Source organism: Rattus norvegicus, chromosome 11 (genome assembly GCF_036323735.1).
Source record: "Rattus norvegicus strain BN/NHsdMcwi chromosome 11, GRCr8, whole genome shotgun sequence".
In the NCBI taxonomy this organism is placed as follows: Eukaryota; Metazoa; Chordata; class Mammalia; order Rodentia; family Muridae; genus Rattus; species Rattus norvegicus.
Genome location: NC_086029.1, coordinates 97,619,012 through 97,636,690, shown reverse-complemented (window position 1 = coordinate 97,636,690; position 17,679 = coordinate 97,619,012). Strand labels below are relative to the sequence as shown.

The 17,679-nt window shown below is 45.3% G+C and overlaps 2 protein-coding genes and 1 pseudogene across 18 annotated transcripts in view; 1 reads left to right on the top strand and 2 right to left on the bottom strand.

Annotated features, from left to right (window-relative positions):
- Positions 1-2,368: 2,368 nt before the first annotated feature.
- Positions 2,369-3,313, bottom strand: Cnbp-ps1 (CCHC-type zinc finger, nucleic acid binding protein, pseudogene 1; annotated as a pseudogene).
- Positions 3,314-4,639: 1,326 nt separating this feature from the next.
- Positions 4,640-5,517, bottom strand: Vpreb1a (V-set pre-B cell surrogate light chain 1A). The gene is made up of 2 exons (NM_001108845.1): positions 5,348-5,517; positions 4,640-5,260 (listed from the first exon to the last, which is right to left on the bottom strand). Exons 1-2 carry the CDS (start codon positions 5,391-5,393, stop codon positions 4,896-4,898), a joined length of 411 nt encoding a protein of 136 aa, NP_001102315.1. The 5' UTR covers positions 5,394-5,517; the 3' UTR covers positions 4,640-4,895.
- A 1,495-nt stretch (positions 5,518-7,012) lies between these two features.
- The window catches only part of Top3b (DNA topoisomerase III beta), a 28,456-nt gene continuing 17,789 nt past the window's right edge, over positions 7,013-17,679 (top strand). For 4 of the 17 annotated variants that reach the window (XR_005490986.2, XR_005490987.2, XR_005490988.2 and 1 more), the window contains exons 1-3: positions 7,097-7,167; positions 13,549-13,635; positions 16,386-16,564. Coding sequence is in view for 14 of the 17 variants with exons in the window: in XM_017597893.3 (XP_017453382.1) it covers positions 16,495-16,564 (70 nt within the window). In the remaining 3 variants the exon portion in view is untranslated. Of the gene's footprint in view, positions 7,735-10,076; positions 10,486-13,548; positions 13,636-16,385; positions 16,565-17,679 lie in introns of those variants that run through there. The other 13 variants (NM_001105861.1, XM_017597894.3, XM_017597895.3 and 10 more) reach the window with 13 other exon arrangements.

The window sequence follows — 17,679 nt, the reverse complement described above, 5'->3', positions numbered from 1 at the left end:
CAGAAAATGCTGGGCACTTCAAGGAATACTTCAGATTAAAGAGAACGATAAGTATGGCTCAGAGATCCGTGCCATCCAACCACCATCAGAGAAGCCTCCTCCTGCAGCAGCTGGGAACACATTCACAGACGCACGTCCCGACACGCAGAAAGTGAGAGACCTTGCAACACCAGCCCTCGAAGGAATGTCTCCATCAAATCCCTCCCCACAGAGCTCAGAGGACTCTCCAGAAAAGGAGATGAAAAGAGTGAAAGAACCAGAGGGGATGGAAGGAATCAAGGCCTCTAGGTACAGCAGGGCTGCTGCACATAGGCGCTCAGAGACTGGGACCGCACGTACAGAGCCTACACCAATGGGGCTCTAGAGCTGAAAGGAAAGTAGACACCATCCCTAACCCAGAAGCTATTTCCAGCTGATAGCTTCTGTAAATGAGAATATCGCTTTCTCCAAGGGAGTCTCACTGGGGAAACAAACGCCATGTGGTAGATGACAACACAAAACAAATTCAACAGAATCTGGGGGGGAGGGGGTTCTCCTAATGTTAAGTCAGTGTGTGTGCGCGCGCGTGTGTGTGTGTGTGTGTGTGTGTGTGTGTGTGTGTGTTGGGGTACATTGTGTGAGGGTATGGCTTTTTTTTATTCAATTGTTTATTCTGTAACAGCAGAGAGCTATACACTGGCAGGATCTTGGTATTGTTATTTTATAGAGAGTGGGACTTCAGAGTGGGGGGCAGGGAGGGAGAAAGAGGGAGAGGGAGAGAGAGAGATGGGGGCAGGGGAACCAGGAGATTCACCACTAGCCTACAGGGAAGGGATGGCGTAGAGCAGAGAGATAGCGGTAACCACGTGGTGGGACATAGTGCCAGAATTAGTCCAGTTAAGCCAGACACCTGGCTCTGGCTGCAAGACTGCCCTAGCTAAAAGGCCTAAGCTTTAAAATATTAAAAAGTCTCTGTGTCATTATTTATACTGCTGGTGGTTCAAAAGGCCATATACATATAATTCAGTCACTCACACACACACACACACACACACACACACACACGCACGCACGCACACGCACATACACACACACATTGACACATATGCACACACATACATGCTTGCACACACACTGACACACATGCACGCACACACACACACATGCACACATACACACATGCGCGCACACACACTTTGTGTCTATATTGTGGCCTCTGGTTTTATGGGATTCCTTAGTGTTCCAACATGTACCCCTGCATCCATATTTGTTTCTTGTGTTTTTTCTTTGGCGGCTGTTTGTTTGTTCGTTTATTCATTTGGAGGTTTGTCCTATTCCAATTTGTTCATCATTATGTCTTAGATACCTTTTGTTTTCTAAAGAGAGACACATAGGTATGGATCTGGATGGTAGGGAAGAACTGGGGAGAATGGGGGAAACTATGAAAAATATACCATTTCTTCCCTCTTCCCCTTCCTCCTCCAGCTTTACTGGAATAGTTTAAAATTACATTTTCTATTTTCCAGGACTTCAGTTGCTTTTTCCATCTGACTTTTAAAAACTGATTATAGCCAGTGAAACACGGTCATCTAAGTGACACAGTATACAGAAATAACATCTTGATTTCTGTGAGATTGCATTTCTCTGCAATTCCTGAATAGCTCCAAATTATGCTAACTCTGAGCATCGGATGTTTACCCTGAGTTTTAGATTTAGTCTTTGGAAAACTGTGTTCTGCACCTTTGCCATCACCTTCTGTAAATCCAGCATCAGCACTGGGATGAAGCTGCTCCTGTGTTGGGCTTTTAGCCAGATTCCCTGGCATAGCCTTCAACACAGTTGTCTTTTCAGTTCACTCCCAACTCCACTGTATGTTCTATGAGGGCCTGATGCAGATGTTACCTGATGTTATTTAATAGCTACTGAGGTCAGACAATCCAAGGCTCTCATGCTGAGAATAAAGTTATTTATGGAAGCTTAGATGCTTTCAGAATTTGTCCCCGCCAGCGGGGACCCAGTTATTCAGGGTCCCGAAGAGGCTTTCTACCTGTGGGCCAAAATGGGGGTGAAGAGAAGAAGGAGACCAAGCAAAAGTTCTGTTGTCAAGGTCTCGTTTATTGGGATGAACGTTACAGCTTTTAAGGCTTTCAGGTAGGGGGAGTGACCTTTGTGAAATATGAAGGAGGGGGAGATGAGGGTATAGGCAGTGATAGCTGGAGGCAAAGAAGTCAGGCGATGAGGTCAGGTGGTGGAGACACTGGGTGTTGACTGAGGAGATAACTGGTATCTGCTCGAGCTGAGGCATCCCTTGAATGTTATACTCCTGTGCTGTAAATTCATGGGAGAGGCTTTATCCAACAATCTTAAGATTTAATGCAGTCATCTTAGGGGTGAGTCTCTGTGGCCAAACAGCCCAGAGTCACTTTGAACCATGCAGTCAAAAAGCGGCTAGGCCCAAATCCAATATGGCTCCGTGCAAGAATTGGTTTTACCTCCTACATGGGAGCATGCTCAAACCTTAGAAGGGCTTACTAGACTGACTGAACTCTTCCCAGTCATAAATCCCTATTCACCAGTGGCATGGAAAGGGGGTTCTTTAACAAGGCATTATACATAACACCTCTACCAAACTAAACATAAACTTTTTTTTGTAGTTAAATGCAGAAATTTGGGGTTTTTCCCACCCCTTTCCTCCTTTTACACTGCACGTAAAGCTCACTGGCCTACAGAACAGCCTCTATCTGCCAACCTTTGGCCAGTGAAGAGGATTCAGGGAAAATAATACAACCATCAATCAGAAAAAGGAGGGGCAATAACAGAAAATAATTAGGCTGTAGCCTCACTGTGCATTCCCATGCAAGATGCCCTGACTCACCACAGCTGTAACAGTTGAAGCCACTTTTCTTGCTGCAATGGATGGCTACCTGACCTGTTTCACCACACCTATAGCACTTCACCTTGGTGCAGTCTTTTTTGAGCATGTCCAAATTCACCACAAGGATAGCACTTCTACTCATCTGCGTGGTCCCACTCCCGAACCTGAAGGCCTGGCTTGCCACAATTGTAGCAGCATTGCTCTCCCTCTCTCTTGGGCTCCTTGCAGTCCTTGGCAATGTGGCCTCCTCTACTGCGTTATAGCAGGTTTCATCCTCCTGAATCCTTGGCAAGATGACCAGACTCACCACGGCAGTAGCAGATGTCAGGAAGATGTCTCGGAAACAAACTAGAACCCTCTGCCTCGACTTCTCATTCCACGACCCCGACCTGCACCAGTAGGGCATTCCCTGGCCTAGTGGACAAATCATCCATACTTGGAGCATTCGTTGCTGCTCATAGCTGCAGATAGAGCTTTGGCGTCTGAGCTGCCCACAGGGGAGGAGACTCAGACTTAGATCCAAGAAGGCAACTCGAAAAGCAGCTGCTGTTTATTTTCAGGGTCCTTGCTGCACCACTCGCAGGTCTGCACAGGGTCCCACACTTGCTGCTGCAAAAAATCCCACTTCAATAGGAGGAAAAAAGATAATGCAAAAAGGGTATGCAGACCTTCCACTTTATTAAATTTATTTTGATATAATTCTTGGTGACGACATTAATATGATTATCATCTTGCACTGTTTGGTGTTCCCCCATCTTCAAAAGACTCAGAAAACTCATAGTTTCAGCAATCTCTTTTAAGCTGACAATTGTTTCCAAGAACGCTCTATTTTTTTGCCTCTCCCTGCACACTACTTCAAAGTCACAATTTACAGCTGTTCTTGTAATGTGTTCATTAGCATTACTTAACCATAGTTATGGCTAATACGTTTCTCCTTAGACTATAACAAAGTGACAGTTCACTTATGAACCAGCTGAGTAATAAAGAATTACTTCAGAGGGCAGTAGTGGCACATGCCTTTTTTAGTCCTAGCACTCAGGAGGCAGAAATAGGATTTCTGAGCTCAAGGCCAGCCTGGTCTACAGAGCAAGTTCCAGGACAGCCAGGGTTACACGAAAAAACCCTGCCTCAAAAACTCCAAAATATTTTTTAAAAAAGAATTATTTCTTGTGTAATTATTCTTGTGTGTGTGTGTGTGTATTCACATACATACATACATACATACATACATACATACATACATACATACATATAGTTTTTAAAATGCTGGCTGGCCCTTCCCTGCCCTGCACAGAAGGTAGATGGATCTTGCTAACCCTGGGGCCTTCACTGCTACCTGGTGCCATCTGGGACTGTCACCACTCACATTGGAGAGCACGGGCTGGGTGGTGCATTTGGTAGCAGAGGCCACACCCACAATGCACAGGCAGCTCCATGACAACGGTCTATCCATCCCACAACATCACTAGTAACAGTGAGGGGCACCTGCCCCACACCTGTCTCTTGGCACCCGCTCTCCCCCAAGGTAGATGGCGTTTGCTGGGCTCCTTTACTCTTTGACTGTGGAGATGACAACAGGAGACCCTGTCCTTTGCAAGAAGGTCCTCCTCCAGGATGTTTTTAATCACCCATTTGCCCCATGATCATAACAATAGGGCTAAGGCAGTGCTCTGCCTCAGTGTTGGGTACCTGGCCAAACTGAGCATGACTAGTCAGGGTCCGGGGACCTTTGACCTAGCCATTTCTTAAATCGGTTCTGAGATCACAAACCAGCCAAGTCAAACTCAGTTAAGAAAAAAGAAACAAAAAACAAAAAAACAAAACAAAAAAAAAAAAAACAGCTTTAATTCTACAATCCAGCCTCCGATGGGGCGCATAGCAACACTGCAATACAAGGAAAAGCGGCTGGCTCCACCTTCCTGGCTCTGCGAAGCCCGGTGTTCTACCCCTCCTCCCCAAACCAGCCTAGCCGAGCAAAGCAAACTCCGTCTTCGGTTCTAGGTCTGAATGTCTCCAGAGCCTAAGATCCCGAATCTGTCCGCTACTTTTCTTCTTCCCACTCCCTCTCCATCCTCTTCTCCTTTTCCCAGCTCCGAAGCCCCACGGCGCAGTAATACACAGCCTCGTCCTCTGGCTGCAGGTCAGAGATGCTCAGGTACCCCAGGTTCCTGGCTGTATCTTTGGATCCGGAGAAGCGAGGGGGGATCTTGGGACCCTGGAGCTTGTCTGAGTGTGAGAAGAATCTCAGCAGGAACGTGGGAGGGTGGCCCGGCCTCTGCTGGTACCAGTAAATGCTGTAAATGCCAATGTTATGGTTGCTGCTCAGGGCACAGGTGAGGCGGATGGAGGTTCCAAGGAAGGAAGAGGCCGATGGTGGCTGATGCAGCACGGGCTGAGGGCCACAACCTGAGAAAATAGAAGCGTGCCCATCACTGCGGCAGAGCAAGGCAAGAGGAGGAGCAAGGAGGCTCTGGGCCCCAAGAGTTCCCGTACCTGTGAGATGGGCCAGCAGTATGAGCAGGGCAGACGTCCAGGCCATGGTTCCAGACCTGCAGCACCCTGACCCCTACAGCCACTGCTCCGGTGCCCTGACCAGCTAGGAAGCAGTCTCGCCCCTGCTTTGCACCACTGGTTCCTGCTCACCACCCTCCCAGGCTTTCTGGGCTCTGCAACGTCACTTACCAGAATGGTTTAATGGTAGCCTTTGTGGCTCTGGGTTTAACCCAGGGAAGCATCCTGGGAGGAAGCACCTGCTGGAAAGTCATGGGCCAGAACCCAGGAGCTAGATGGTGGGCTCATCTCCCTGAGGGAGAGTGACCTCAACTCCCCTCTGAGAGGCTGAGCCCCACGGAAGCAGATTTGTAGTTCATGTTCAAATGCCTGGTGAATGGGACGAGAGTTCTCTCCTTAAACCTAAGCCTCATATCAGACCCCAAAAATGTGTGGGAGCAGTCATTGGGCCTCTTTAGATGTTCGTAAACCACATGTGAGCACACTGAATAAATTCCTTTTTAGTATTACTTATCTCTTTTTTAATTACATTTTTACTTTCATTTCTTTTGTGTGCACATAGTCAGCTTGACAGCCGCTGTTCTTTGCCTGCTGAGACAGACATCTTACGGGTTCTTACTTGTCTCTTTGATTGATGATTTGAGAGTGTGTGCCCAACCCTAGCTTGTTGGGGGTGTTAGAGCCAGCCTTGGTAACAAAAGAATGGCTTAACACCATAAGTTTGAGGCCACCCTGGGTCCACAGTGAGTTCCAGGACATCCTTGGCCACATAATGAGACAATTTTAAAATAAATAAAATTTTTAAAAAAAATTTTTTTTAAGATAGGGTCCCACTATGTTGCTCTGGCTGGCTATTCTGGACCCCGCTATGCAGATAAGGCTGACCTCGAACTCACTGAAATCTGCCTTTCTCTGCCTCCCAAGAGCTGAGATCAAAGGTGTGAGCCACCACCAGGCTATTAAAAATGATATGCTAATAAAGTCATAAAAACTATTTTAAAATTCCATAATTCTAATGCTCTAAAAAATGTACATATTATCTTCCAGATACATTAACACAAATAGTATGGTCTACAAAAATTTAAATGGTATTTTGTTTTGTACAGCCTGAGTCCTAAGCTGGAATGAAATTCACTGTGTAGCCCTGAATGGCCTCTAATTCTCTGCCTCGGCCTCCTGATTGCTTGATTCCTGGTAAGAGCCACCATCCTAGCTCATAGATGTTCCTAACACTAAAAGAAGCCTGCTATCTGAAATGTATAAATCATTGTAATTATTGGGCTGAAGAGATGCCTCCGTGGTTAAAGACACTAGCTGCTCTTCCAGAGGACCTGGGTTCAATTCCCAGCATCCACAAGGCTGCTCACAACTATCCCCAGTTCCAGGAAATTCGACACCCTCACATGGATATGCATATGCAAGCAAAACACCGATGTACATCAAATAAAACTTTATTAAACTTTTTATTAAACTTTAAATTTTTATTTTAATCATTAATTGCATCTGTCTTCATCAGTTTTCATCATCATACTGACAATCGTCATTATTGTCCTCTGGATAGTTTTTGGAAGACCAACTCCAGGCTGAGGGAAGACACACAACGGAGACTTGGACCCTCCTGCACCTAACAAGATGCAGACAGCAAGGCACCCGGAACTCACCAACCTCGGAACTTGCAGACACCTTAGTGTCGACATCGGAGAGCAGATGAGGGGACGCCACAAGCGGACAGAGCCGGAAGTGCGTTCGTGAGTGGCCACCGGGAAAGCACGGCCGGAGCGAGAGGTGCAGCGGCACGGCGGGTGAGCAGTGGGTTGCTGGCTGCTCGAGGAAGCGGAAGACGCTGGCTTTCTTCGGGCATTTCCGGAATGGTAGCGGAGCTCCGACCCGGGTGGGGGCGTGGGGGAGGGTCCTTGCCTGGTGCGGCTTTTTCCCGGTCCCGCCCTCGCTTCGGGTGGGACCGAGTTTAGTGGGCGACTGTCGCTCCACCGAGCTCCCCGCGGCCCCGCGATGAGATGTTTCTCCCTAATTGAGGGTAGGGAAACTGGCTCAGGGAAGCCTTGCTGCCCACAAAAGCTCGGGCCTGCGGTCCGCGTTCTTAGTCGAAGGTTCTACTTGCTGCCGGCCGGAGCCTGCTCTGTCTGGAGACCCGGGCTGTTCTCTGTTTTGATCTCCACAGGTTTGGAGAAAACGTGGGTAAACCAATGAATTAGAATCGAGGGCCAGCTACTTAATCATAGGTGAAAGGAAAGAACGATGACTTCTCTTAAACTATTTGGCACTCGGCCTTTGGGAACAGGACTGTGAAAAGCGAGGACGACTTGGATTTGATAGCTGGAGAAGGAGGGGAATTTTCACCGTTCGCCAAGGTCCCTTTTCACTTGTCTGAATTATTAGGAACTGCAGTTTACTCTGGCTAACTGGGCTGATGAGATGGCTCAGAGCTCTTACCACCAAGGTTTCGATCCCGGGAACCCACTTGGTAAAAGGAGAGCTGAATCCCACAAGTTGTCCTCTGACTTGTGACCTGTAGCATGCGCGTGCCCATACATATCCACACACAAATAATTGTTTGTTTGTTTGTTTAATTTAAATTTAACTCCTATTTTATAGTGATATTCATAGAACTGCAGCATAGTAGATACAGAGGAGTTAAGAGATAACAGAGAAGGAGTTAAGAGGCTTGTTTTCCTGGGACTGTAGGTGCTTAAAAGTCACTGAAGTGTTAAATACTTAGATTTTCCATGCTTTGCTGACCTCTTTTGGGGATCCCCAAGTTAAATCCACTACTTCATAATACACTGACCCAAAAGGAAATCTCCATATTTACAATGTTTTCCAAAGGGCACAATGATTGGTGAGATTTGGCAAGGTATAAGCAAGTTGTCTTACTATTACTCTCTCTATGCAGTCCACACCTAAATAACTCCAGAATAGGACAAACTGTAATGTCAAAACTTTGGCAGAAAAGATCAAAGTTGGTGTATCATGTAGGTTTACGTTAAGGAGTCTATATATAAAAATCTTGGCTGGACATTTTGGTATACTCCTGAATTCCCAGCACTCAGGAGTTGAAAATGGAAAGATCAAGAATTCAAGATCATAGTGACTACATAATAGAGAGGCCAGCCTTGGCTACACAAGGCCCTGTGTAGAGACTTAGTGCCTTTTCTTTTGTGACAGTGACTGTTAAGGCCCTGGATTACCTGGTTCTGTATCCTTAAAGGAATAAAAAAGGGGCTGGGGATTTAGCTCAGTGGTAGAGCGCTTACCTAGGAAGCGCAAGGCCCTGGGTTCGGTCCCCAGCTCCAAAAAAAAAAAAAAAAAAAAGGAATAAAAAATGTTTTAACAGCTTATTGCTATGTAACTGAGTATAGCCTGCAACTCAAGCTTCTCCTGCCTCATTCAGCCTCTTGAAAGATGCTATTATAGGTGTATGCCAGCATACCTGGCATTAGAAATCATGTTTTTCCTCCTTTGAAATAGTGATAGAATATTACAAAGTCCTCTTGTGCTGAAGTGCTACAACTACTTGTATTTGTTTTGAGTCAAAGCTCCTGAAGATAAATATATATTCAAAGTGGACAACAGCTGAATAATCTGACTAGTGGGCAAGCATCTGAAGTTGAAATGTGTCGCATACCTTTGTATTACTGCCCAGTCATATTCCTTTTCCTGGATACATGACATAATCCTGCAAAGGCAGAATGTCTGTGTCTGAAGGAACTTGTCAATCTATTCAGTAATTTAGGATCTTAGGTTGTAGAAGAGTAAAAGAGATACAAACTTCCCAAACTTTGAGCATAGAAAAAGAATGCCTAGAAATAGAAGTATTTGCTGTCAACACCCTATAAAGTCCGGTGTTGCTGCTGCTGTTGCTGTTTTTATGTGATGAGGACTCACTGGTAACACTGGCTGTCCTGGAACTTACTAGACAGACCAGACTGGCCTCAAACTCACACTAAGAAATCTACTTGCCTCTGCCTCCTACCACACCTAAGGTGAACTAAGTTTTCGGTCTGGTTTGGTCTGGTCTGGTTTGAAGGATCTATAAACAGGTAAACTTACAGGTAAAACTGTTGTCATGTATTCAGACACTCATTTGAGATTGCTCACCATCCACTACTTTCCGTTAGATTGAGCGAGAAAGTCCCTGCTCTCACATAGCCAGCTTATGTTCCAGGAGCTGTAAGATAAGAACCTGTTAGGAGTCTGTATCAGGCTTAGAAGTAAGCTACAGGGCAATATAGCAAGAGACATCCTTAGAGGCAACAGGATAAAATCTTAGAGCACAGGTTCTAGAGCAAACAGGTGTCCTGCCACTTCAGCTCTAGTGTGATCCACATTCCCATTCATTCTAGAACATTATAATGACAGTGTCCCCATTCCAACCACATTGGTGGGACTGTCCAGTACCCACCACTTTCTTTGGAAGACACAGGAACTTCAAAAGCCTTAGTAGAACAATCTGTTTCCAGTTTTCCTTTCTGGCCTCTTGCTCCTCTATATGTGATAGCTCTAAGGACTGAAGACCTAGGTACGGAAGACACAGCAGTAACCTAAACAAGCCATGGACAGACAGACCATGGACAGACAGACCTGCAGTACCAACTATGGTTCTCAGAAAGAGGTAGGCCAGGAAGTCAGAGTCAGTACATGTTTTGAAGATGCTTGGCTTTTTCTTATGTGAGGTTGTATATTTAGGAAAAACATTCAAGTTTTTACTTGGGGCAATTTTTATTCTTTTGTCCTACAGCAAGGACTGTAACAGCCCAGGTTCACCTCCATACATGATATCAAGGAGTAACAAAAACACTTTTAGTGAAGGAATTTTCCTTAACATCTCCATTGTTTCTAAACAGTGCTCTTTCTGGGGCACCTTAGAATCTCTCTTAGGATTCTAAGTTCCATTGTTTTTTGTCCTTTTTGATCAGTCACATGCATCCAAGGCACCAGATTCTTAAATAGCACAGAAGGGATTGGAATGAGCTGGAACCACCTGCACCCCAGACCCTCACAGCCTCCCCAGGCAGCTGCTTCTGAGTCGTGTGCAAATGCATCTGCCTTTTGTAAATGTACTAGCTGGGGTTTTACTGTGGTAAACAGACACCGTGACCAAGGCAAGTCTTATAAAGAACAATATTTAATTGGGGCTGGCTTACAGGTTCAGTCCACTATCATCAAAGCAGGAGCATGGCAGCATCCAGGCAGGCATGGTGCAGGAGGAGCTGAGAGTTCTATGTCTTCATCTGAAGGCTGCTAGGAGAAGACTGGCTTCCAGGAAACTAGGATGAGGGTCTTAAAGCCCACACCCATAATGACACACCTACTCCAACAAGGCCACACTTCCTAATAGTGCCATCCCTGGGCCAACCATCTACAAACCACCGCAGTAAATGAGCATGTGTGCACAAAGACATGTACAGTCGCTGTTTGTTTGGGTTAATTGCATAAGGTCCCTATGTAACTGATCTTGGTGATCTGTGGGTGTCCTGGTGTACTTAGATACCATTCATTCAGGTAACCAGCTCCCTGCCGACTACTAGGTCGTTCTGATCGTCCCCTGCAGTGTTCTCACAGCTGTCTTATCTGGTCCTTCACCACAGTCCTGTCTGCCTCACAGGGTTCACTGTCCACCTGAACCAACTTGCTAGCACTTACGGTTTGTTTCTGTGCTTTCTACTCAGGACACTTCCACCCCTCAGATCCATGTTCATTGCTATCCCCATCCAAGAGTCACTCCCTCTAACTCCATTCCTACGTGAGCAAGAAGCTTTTTACCATTGGAGCCCACAGGACACAGTGTATCCCCTTCCTGCACCCTCTCCTTACCCTCTCTAGAATCAGGGCTGCTATCTTGATCATGCCTCTCACTGCCCTCTCCTCACCTAGAGGCACCACCTCCTTTGCTTCCCGTCTGAAAGCTGCCTTTCAGCCCTCAGACACTCTGGTGTCACGTCAGTAGTCCCTGACCCCCTCACCCTTCTTCTATTTTACTGGGACAGTTATCACAGTGGTATGCCATCCATCTGAAACAAAATGAAACAATGTCCTTGTGGTTTTCTAGAGTTTGTCCCACTCGACCTTTGCTTTTGTCACTGGACAAATGGTTTCCATCCAGGTCACGGAGGTTTACTCCAGTCTGTTGTTATATCCCCCAGCCTGCATTTAACACTGTAGTAGTGTCACTGTTTCTTTTACTGGGTTTCAGGCCTCTCCTCCTGCCACACCCAAATGGTTCCTCTTCACCTCCTTGTCTCCCTGCCACATTCCTTCCATGTACCCCTGCTGCTGCCCTCCACCACATCTACACTGCTCCTGAATTCTGACTTGACCTGCTTCTCCTTCAGGTGTCCATTAACCAGCAGGGATTTCTTTCTTCATTTGCCTGAGCCAAAAATCCAGAGGTTATCTGTTTCTTCCACATCCCAGTCTTGCCTGGCCCCTGTCTCTTTAGGGTCCAGTCACCTGTATGTCAGCCTCTTTAATATTTGAGGTCAGGTTGTTATACTCCACAGCAATCCTTCACTGCCTCCCAGCTTCTCCACCCCACCCCACTGACTTTATTGCCCCTCCAAGTGTCCAGCCATCTCTCCAGGTCTCACCTTTCCTGATCCCTTCAACCTGTATACTTCTCCCAGATGCCATCTTGTCCAGTCCTATCCTATCCCTTACTCTCCCACCTGTGGAGACACGGCACTGTAGTGTGAACTCCAAGAAGACATGAACTAGTGTTGCTTTCTACCATCTTAGCTGAACCCAGGAGTAGACCTGGTTCTAGTGTAGTGTAGTGGTCGCTCAGTAAACTTGCTGACAACGGTACTCGTATCTAGTCAGGGGACTGCTGAAGAGGTGCACTTAAACAAATGGGCCCAGTTCAGCCATCCCACCCTGACATAAGCTGTTCTTAGACTTAGGGTCTTTGCTACTAAGTATAGATTTGCTTTAGTTCTTCATTTTCTTAATGAATGTTGTCAAGCAGCCTTTCCTATCACTAAATACTATTTTTAAGATAATATCTTTAATTATGTATATACAAGTAGGGGTTGTACATGCAAGTATAGTACCCATTGAGGCCAGAAGAAGGCATCAGATCCCCTAGCAGTTGTGAACTGCTCCATTTGGGTGCTGGGAACCAAACTCCAGTCCTCTGCAAGCGTAGTCCACACACTCAACTGCTGGGCCATCTCTCCAGCAAAACTCTAATTTTCTTAAACAATTTCTAAAAATAAGAAAACAGTCCAACTGTGCCCAAATGTGAGTAAAATATAAATGTGCAGCGATAAATAAACAGTAAAAGAGACATTTTTATAAGTTTGCAGTTGTGCTGTTCTCGGAGGCCAGAGGTCAGAGGTTTCTTTTCTTGCTCTCCACCTTATTTTTTGAGACAGAGTCTCTCAGTAAACCTAAAGCTTACCATTTCTGCTAGATTAGCTAGCCAGCAAGCACCAGATCAGCCTCTCTCTGCTTTCCCAGTGCTGGGATTCTAAGCCTATGCTACCACATCTTGCTCTTCATGTGGGTCCTAAGGATCAAACTTGTATCCATACACCTGCACAGCAAGCACTTCACTCACTGAGTTGTCTCATCAGGAAGAAGACGCCTCACATCACCTTTGCCCAGAAGGTTGCCCTTGTCTGAACAAAAGTCTTTGGGTTTTTAAATAAACACAGTAATGTATTTATAAATTTTAATGCAGGTGGGCATGTTGGCCCAGGACTATAATTCTGGCGCTTTGGGAGACTGAGACAGTAGTATTGCCACCAGTTCAAGGCCAACATAGAACACAGAGTAAAACTCTTACTCCATAACAATAATGTTGTATCTATAGATCAAAAAGAAAGGGAGACTGGAGGTATGGTTGGTGGTAGGGCACTTGCCTGGCATGCATGGAGTCCTGGGTTCCATCCCCAACAATAAAGAAGAGGAATGTGGGGCTGGAGAGATGGGCCCAGGTTCCATATATATCACCCATGTGGTAGTTGACAACAGTCTGTAACTCCATTTCCATTTCCTCTTCTGGCCTCCACATACAAATGTTCAGGGGAAATATATATATATAAAACAAAACAAAAAAATTTATTGTAAAGAAAAAAATGCATCTTTTTTTCTGTTTTATTTTGGTTGGTATGGTTTTGGTTTGGTAGTTTTTGTGCTTATAGTCTTTATTCCTCCTCTGCCAGCAGGTTTCAAGTGATATACCCTGCCCAGAAAGCTACAGCAGAGGCCAACAGTGGTCCAGCTATGAAATTTGCATGTCCTCTTGCAAGGTATTACTGGCCATGGCACAATATAATGTGGGTTAGTTAAGACAGATACCTGGCCAAGGGCTATGGGTATGGGAGAGAGGCTTGACACCAGTACAGTGTTAGGAGAGCTCTGAGGCTGTGTGCAGCTCCATGCAAGAACTTGACTTCCTAGGCCAGCAACAGAAAGAAGAGGGGGTCACCAAACAGTATTTTAACAGTCAGGGAGCACAGGCAGAGGCTCCAAATGGACTCACGTCTTTCTTTTCCTCCCTTCCTTCCTTCTTTCCTTTTTTCCTTCCTCCTTCCTTCCTTCCTTTCTTTCTTTCTTTCTTTCTTTCTTTCTTTCTTTAGAGGGGTGGGGACTATTTTGAGATAGAATCTCACATATTCCAGGCTGGCCCTGAGTTCCCTAATAGACAGTGACCTTAAACTGTTGACTCTCTGACCTCTATTTTCCAAGTTCCCAAATAGGGTTGGTTCCCCCCATCCCCCACCCCCCTTAGGATTTAGTTTCTTTGTTTGTTTTTTAACATTTTTAGTAAAAAAAAATTTTTTTCATATATTTTGATCATGTTTTCCCCTCCCTCAATTCTTCCCTACATCTCTACCCACCCAACTTTGCAACACATACACACAACCATACAAAGTAAATAAGCAAAATATCAATAAAACCAAAAATGCCCAAACATTGCAAAATGAGATAAAAAAGACTACAAAGATACTGTTGGTTCATTTGGGATTGGCCAACTACTCCTGGGCATAGTGCCTTCCCTGAGGTGTGGTTAATATACACATTGAGACTCTGGTAGAAAACTAATCTTTCCATTGCAAGTAGATATCAATCACAGATAGCTTCTTGGTTAGGGGTGGGAGCCCCTGTCCACATCCTTCTCTCAGTGCTGGGACCTCATCTGGCTGAAACCTGTATAAACCTTGTGCATGCTACCACAGTCCCTATGAGTTCACATGTGCATCAGTTCTGTCATATCTGGAAGACACTTTTCTTGAAGTCATCCATCACCTCTGGCTCTTAAAATATTTTTGCTTTCTCTTCTACATAACTCCCAAGCCCTAAGGAGAGGGATTTAATACAGACGTCCCATTTAGGTCTGAGTCTCTTATTCTTATTCTCTGCACATTGTCCAATTATGTTAGATCCCAGCTACTGCAAAGAGAAACTTCTCTAATGACTGTTGAGCAAGGCTCTGATTTTTGGGTATAGGAGAATGTCGTTAAGAGTCATTTTACTGCTGTGTTTCTGTAGCAGAGCAATAGTATTTGGGTTTGCCATAGGCCTGTGTACTGTCTGAGATCAGGTTCTCAGCTACCTTAGCAGTGTCAGGGATGGCTTCCATCTCATGGAGTAAGACTTAAATCTTATCAGAAAGTGTTTGGTTACTCCTGTAACATTTGTACCACTATTGTACCAATATAATGTGTAAGTGTCGTAGGTTGCAAGGATTATAGCTGAGAGATACTGGTAATTACCTTTCTCCTCTAGTAGCATACAGGGTACTCTGCAATACCAGGAGTGTATCTGTAGGGGTGAAACCTCTAGTTGGCACCAGCTCAACTTCTCCATGTTTGATTCATATAAAGTGTTTTCTTCAGTAATAGGACCTTAACTTTGGGTAGTGGAGAGCAAGCAGTAGCCTTGACAAAAGCCTGAGATGTTTGGGGGTTTCCATAGTGTTCCTTTGGCCCAGTCAAGCTGTTACTCATTCCTAACACTGGAGGTTTGAAAACTTGGCAGCATAAGATGTCTAGTTGGGATCCTGTCAGAGCCTATTATCTGGTAACTTGATTTAGATTCCTTTTCTGTATGATTGTACTTTAGGAAGCTTCTGCAGTAAGTTTCCATACAGCTTTTCAAATGTCTCTTAGTGTCAGTTGTCCCTCCCCATATTCCTTCATCTTTTTCTCTATCCCCTTCCTTACTTAATCCCTCTATTCTAGTTTCCTCTTTGTCTCTCCACAACACTGTGTTCTATTTCCCCTTCCAAAAGATGATTTATAAACAGGTATTCCAAGAGCTGGTCCAGGGGCTTGGGCACCCATACCCTGCCTCAGCCTATAAGTCCAGGTCTGTAGGTCCCATCATGTTTTAGGCACAAGTTTAACACCAACTGAAGTCGTAGTGTCACTGCTGCTTTCCCACATAGAGTCAGACTCCCACTTCCTGAGCAGTTGGTCGTAGGCAGATGTGCTCCGATTTCCCCAGGTTTTCTTTTTCTTGCCCTGGCTTTCATTGGTTCTGTTTCCATAGGGCTAAGTACAGTTGAGTAGTAGAGTACTTACTTAGCATTCTGGGTTCCATCTCCATCACCAACCTAAGAAAGAAAGTGTATTCCTTGTTCTCCTCACTTAGCCTTCTGTCAACCCAGTCATTAGCAAATTATACCTAATAATGGGTTTCCTCATGACATTTTCATATGTGAATATAATGTATTTTTATATTCGTCACTGACTGCCTTTTTCATCCCATTCTGTGAGTGCCTTCCTCTTCCTAACTGTGGTCTCTACTTTCTGTGTGTGTGTGTAGCCTGGTGAGTTCCGCTGGGTTATTTACAGGATCCTGGACACTCGAGCAGTAGCTACACCACTGAAGAAAATGTTTCTCCTTTCCTCAAAACTGTTAACCACATTTAGAAACTTGCTGCCTGCGAGGAAGCACAGCACTTCCTCCCCCAGTGCATACCTTCTTCTGCCCCTCTTCACAGAGTTCCCTGAGCATGGAGGGATGAAGTAAATACTGCCTTTCTTCCCCTTAGGAGTCAGCATCGGCAGTCCTGTTGAACTACAGAGAAGACATTTCTAAGCTTTTGTATTGCTGCTCTTCTGGGTGCCACAGTCTGTGGGCCCTGACAGCCTGGAGCAGGAATGAAGACGGTGCTCATGGTAGCAGAAAAGCCATCCCTGGCACAATCCATTGCCAAAATCCTCTCCCGAGGTAGGAAAAAGCAAGCACTAGGCTGTTTGATTGCTTTCATCTGTAAACACAGACTTGTGGGTTTTTGGTCATTTCTTTTTCCAAAGTGTGCCTCCACAGCTGGTGGGTTCAGCTGGGATTGGCAGGTTTCAACAAGCACCTTAGTAGCAAATCTCCTATGACATGCCATGTCCACATGTGGAAGTCCCAGAGCTGAACAGCAATGACGTAGTAGAAAGTGCAGTGGTTGTCAGCATGCTGATCCAGTTAGGGGCATTGGTCATGAGCATAAGAAACAATCATGGAGGGCTGGAGAAATGGCTCAGTGGTTAAGAGCACTGACTGCTCTTCCAGAGGTCCTGAGTTCGATTCCCAGCAACCACACGGTGGCTCACAACCATCTGTAATGAGATCTGATGCCCTCTTCTGGTGTGTCTGAAGACAGCTACAGTGTACTTATATATAATAAATAAATCCATTTAAAAAAAAAAACAATCATGGAAGAAGGTAAATGAGACTAAGTCTTGGGCTTTGCAACACTAGATATCACTATAGTCTGCTGGTGATATAACCCTGGATGTGGTTACAGTTACATTCCCTACATCTCATATCACTCACAAGTGGCCAGTGACTTGAGAGCCAGAAAGGTAGAGGAAGATTTGCCCATCAGGATCCACTCTGCCACTGAGGTGATACATGGAGGGAGGCCCTCTAACTAGAAAGATGCTTGGATGCTGGCTGGCTATCCAGAGATGGCAGGCATCCACCTTGACCTCCTGTCACCAGCACTTGGAGGAAGAGCCCCCCTTGTTAAGCTGAGAATGCACACGCCAAAGGTCCAGACAGGTCCAGAAGGCATCTTCTCATTTCCAAGTACCAAGAGTGTTCAGCTGAGGAACCATAGTGTAGGATATAATAATTAGGTTTCTGGTAACATTATATAATCTAAATAAATGAAGGTAACATTCAAATTGAAAAACAGAAATATAATGAGACCCCAGGAGTCTCAGCTTCTAGTTCCCAGCCAGTATGGGACTGATGTGAGTTTCTGTGAGATTTTTTATAGATGTTTCTGTTCCTCAGCACCATTAAGTCAGCCAAGACTTAGTTATCTGCAAGGGAGCTAAGGAATGTTA

Bases quoted from the DNA above. Each gene is read 5' to 3' on its own strand.
- Vpreb1a (NM_001108845.1), bottom strand. From the start codon at position 5,393: ATGGCCTGGACGTCTGCCCTGCTCATACTGCTGGCCCATCTCACAG. The intron at 5,261-5,347 runs GTACGGGAACTC...CTATTTTCTCAG, and splicing joins ACTGCTGGCCCATCTCACAG to GTTGTGGCCCTCAGCCCGTG.